This window comes from Rana temporaria, chromosome 1, assembly GCF_905171775.1.
Source record: "Rana temporaria chromosome 1, aRanTem1.1, whole genome shotgun sequence".
In the NCBI taxonomy this organism is placed as follows: domain Eukaryota; kingdom Metazoa; phylum Chordata; class Amphibia; order Anura; family Ranidae; genus Rana; species Rana temporaria.
In genome coordinates, this window is record NC_053489.1 from 641198616 (window position 1) to 641203268 (window position 4653).

Genomic DNA, 4653 nt, shown 5'->3' on the forward strand with positions numbered 1-4653 from the left:
CCTTCCTGACCCCTTAACGGCGATCGGTGCAACCCTGGATCAATTGGCTAGGGGGGTGTGGGGGGGGGTCTTAGTCCTGTTTTTTTTGTGCTGTGTCTGCAGCAGCCGAGAGCTGGGAGGACCCTGCCTGGCTGCACTATCCCTGGGGAGAGCCGACTCGTTTGAGAGCGTCCTGCTCTCACTATCCCTGGGGTGAGCAGACTAAGATGAGAGCGTCTGCTGCACCGCTGAATCTATCTAGCAAGAGTTCCAACTTTATTAGCTGCAAGCTTGTTCTGGATCAGTGATTGAAAAAAATAAATAATGAAGACTCCTGTCTTACCTCCTGTTTCCAACTCCTGGTTTTTAACTCGCACTTTTGATCAAAGAATGCACTTCTGATCAGAGAGTGCTTCTGAATCAGTCGCATAGATACAACCGGCCTAACTCAGAGATACAACGCGCGTATCAGAGATACACCGTCGTATCTCATTGAGAATCTGGCCCATTGAGTGTAAATGCATTCTACTGGTCAGAATAATAATCTATGAATACACGTCCCCACACATGGAATACATATACATGTATAAATTATACCCATAAACTCCTCTCAGAATGCAGCTTTGGTGCATTTTATTTTCTGCCTGTAAACACTCCTCTTCTAATATGCCTGTAAATACCTATGGGTGCATGGCCACATAGACCATCATAGAGGTCCTTCTACAGGTGTAAAAAAAAAAACACTGAACGTCTGTATAAGTCGTGTATTTTAAGCCCAATGTACATAACTCCTAACAACAAACTGGGAAAAATACATACTGAGCATATTCTTGTAGCCGCAATTAGAAAAAGAAAAAAAAATCAAAGACCACCAGTAGATGGCAGTATCAGTCCATTTTTTTATGTATTATAAGAATAAGGTTAGGAAGATCAGTAAGCATGTTACACTGAAATTGACTTTGCAGGTAAATGATCCAGTGTAAGGCTATGCCTGAGGATCAGGTGAATCTTGAGCTGGATCCAGCCTCTAAATGACGCTCTATGTTATCCTATGTGGCCGTACACACATAGGTTTTTAACCACTTCAATACCGGGCACTTTCACCCCCTTCCTGCCCAAGCCATTTTTCAGCTTTCAGCGCTGTCACAATTTGAATGACAAATGCGCGGTCATGCAACACTGCACCCAGATTACATTTTAACAATTTTTCCCCACAAATAGAGCTTTCTTTTGGTGGTATTTGATCATCCCTGCGGTTTTTATTTTTTGCGCTATAAACAAAAAAAGTCTGACAATTTTGAAAAAAAATAATTTTTGCTATAATACATATCCCAATTTTTTTTTTTTTTTATATATTTTTTTCTCAGTTTAGGCCGATATGTATTCTTCTTCATATTTTTGGTAAAAAAAACACAATAAGCGTATATTGATTGGTTTGCGCAAAAGGTATAGCGCCTACAAAATAGGGGATAGATTTATGACTTTTTTTTACTAGTAATGGCCGTTATCTGCGCTTTTTGTCAGGACTGCGATATTGCAGCGGACAGATCGGACACTTTTGACACTATTTTGGGACCATTCACCTTTATACAGCGAACAGTGCTATAAATATGCACTGATACTGTATAAATGTGACTGGCAGGGAAGGGGTTAACATGAGGGGCCGATCAAGGGGTTAAATGTAAAAAAAAAAAAAAGACACCACATCCCATATATAGTAGACAAATAGGAAAATGGCAAAAGGGTAACAAACCCCGGGACTTTAAAGGTGTCAAATTGAATAAATCACTTATTATCGATATTATAATATTATCGATTTTTTCAATTTGACACCTTTAAAGTCCCGGGGTTTGTTACCCTTTTGCCATTTTCCTATTTTTCTACAAGGGGTTAAATGTGTGCCCTATGGGGTGATTCTAACTGTAGGGGGAGGGGACTGACTGGGGCAGGTGACCGATCCGTGTCCCTATATACAAGGGACGCACCATCGGTCTCCTCTCCCTGACAGGACCTTGATCTGTGTTATTTAAATCCAGAGATCCACAGTCCTGCTTAGTTACTGGGCAATCGCGGGTGCCTTGCAGACATCGCGGCCGCCGGGCATGCACATCGGGTTCCCAGTGACTGGGCGCGCCTGCCCCCTAGTGGCTCGGGAAGGCGATATGACGTCTTCCCAGAACGAGAGGCCTAGTGGTTAAAGGCTCATTAGAGTGTTTAGAGGTTAAAAAAAATGCACCACCAGCGCATTCAGGAGAGGAGGGCAGAAAAAACACTGAATGTGCCTAATCGTATCTAAATGCGCGTACATGCATCTAAATACTAGACTCTAGTAATAAGACTAGAATTAAACCCATCAATTTAATAGTAGACACGTGCAATTCGTTAAGTTTCCGAATTTGTTTTTTAACAAATTTCGGCAAATTCATCAATTCGGAAACTTTTGAATTAACGAAAACCCGTTTAACTAATTTTTCTTAAATTCTAAAATCTGAAATAATAACTATTAAATTATACTGGAACCTCGGATTGCGAGTAACGTGGTTAACAAGCGTTTCGCAATACGAGCACTGTATTTTTGGCCTAAAAGTGGGGGGCGCCAGAGCCGAGTAGAGCCGAACATCGCCGATCGCAGTCGAACTGCGCCGTTCGGAATTGCACGGAAAGGACAGAGGACAGCTTGGCTGACCTCGGCAAATCTCGAAAACAAAGTCTTTCTGAGGTTTGCTGAGGTCAGCTGAAGTGTCCTCGGGCCTTTTCGGCCTTTTATTATTATTTTTTATTATTAATTTGTTCCATTCCATTTGTGGCATCGATTATTTCGGATTATTTGTAACTTTGGATAAATTTGTATTCGTAACGTTCACTAACATCCAAATTTAAAAGGAAATTCTAATACCTATAATTTAATAGTTAGTTATTATTAGTTAGTAAGTTATTATTTTAAATATTGCATATTTCTTGCCATGACACTCCAAAAAAAAGGAAACCCCAAATAAATTCTTCTACCCCTGACATTTGCAGTGATACCACATATGTGATATTTGTTGTTTGTACCCATTTTAGGGTTAAGAAACAATAATGTGTATTTTGCTTTTATCCCATCTAAACCATACTGACCTTGATCCTGACACTCTCTTTGATCAGAACAATATCTACCTATTTTATCTTTATTTTATTTATTTTTCTTTACACATTTTTGCCTAGAAAGAAAAAGGATATAATGTATCTCTGTCTCCATTCAGAGGAGAACAAGAATACAGGTGTGATTTACCAATCACAGCACCCATGTGATAGGGAGTCCGTCCTCCCAGCTCCTGATCATTAGTAGAAGACCCGGAGCTGTCAGTGACAGTTCAGTCTCCATGCTGGGAGCTCACTATGGAGCATACTATCAGCACAAATAATGGTGTTTATATATGGGGCTCCTCAGAAGGGGATGCTGGGGATCCATCAGGCCCCGTATACACGACCAGTTTCCTCGGCAGAATTCAGCTTCCGACCGAGTTTCTGACTGAATTCTGCCGAGAAACCCGGCCGTGTGTACACTTTCGGCCGAGGAAGCCGACGAGGACCTCGGCGAGGAAATAGAGAACATGTTCTCTATTTCCTCATTGTTCTATGGGAGAACTCGGCCCGCCGAGCTCCTCGGCGGCTCCAGGACTGAACTGGCCGAGGAACTCGATGTGTTTGGCACGTCGAGTTCCTCGGCCGTGTGTACGAGGCCTCATTCTGGAAGTTTCACCCACACCATTGCTGGCACTGGGGAAATGAGAATCTGTCTCTTTTCTGCAACAGAGGTACATTAATGATATATTGGTACATCGGGAAGCTGGAATTTAGAAAAGAAAGGCCTATAAATGAGAAGTTCTGGAGACTTTCCTGATTGATGATATTACCAGGATATATTGGAAGGACCAGAACTTTACTTCTATTTGATGAGGAGCTCAGAGTTCTAATCCACCAATGTCCCCGAGGAATTCTCTGTCCCTATTTATTAAAGGTCCCATCAGGATTATCAGTTCTCTTACTAACAATAACAATCCATTTATTAGATGTGATCACATGAATGTTCCAGTGATGACATCTGTGATTGTGTTTCTTTATAAAAGAGGAAGGAGGTTTTTGTACGGCTCTGTATCACTGTGTGAGAGGGTAGCTCCAAGCCTGCTGACAGTAATATTTTGCTTCATCTTCTTCAGTCCCTCCAGTGATGGTCAGTGTGTATACATTTCCAGATCTGGAACCACTGAACCTGTCTGGGATCCCAGATTGCCGAGTGCTGGTCTGATATATAATAAGATTTGGAGGTTGTTGGGGCTTCTGTTGGTACCAGGCTACCCAGCCTCTTACATCAGCACTGGATGTACATGTGATGGTGACTGTCTGTCCCGGGGACACAGAGCTAGAATCCGGAGTCTGAGTCATCACAATCTCTCCACAGGATCCTGAGGATGGGAAGAGACATATTGATTATTGATTTCCTATCAATCCTGATGTGTGTATTTATTGTACAATGTATAGATGTATGTGCAGAGGATGATGGAAGGAGCCTCATCTCTCACCCTGAATAGAAATGAAGATGACAGCCAGCAGATAACTGGGAGAAATCATCTTGATGTTTCTGGAGGGTCAGATCCAAACTAGAAGACGTCTCCTGTACAATGAGATATATAG

At 41.9% G+C, this 4653-nt stretch overlaps 1 gene segment (V, D, J or C); it reads right to left on the reverse strand.

Annotated features, from left to right (window-relative positions):
- Positions 1-4116: 4116 nt before the first annotated feature.
- LOC120924503 lies at positions 4117-4653 on the reverse strand. The segment is given in 2 exon segments: positions 4117-4424; positions 4542-4653. Coding segments are annotated over 2 exon segments (357 nt in total).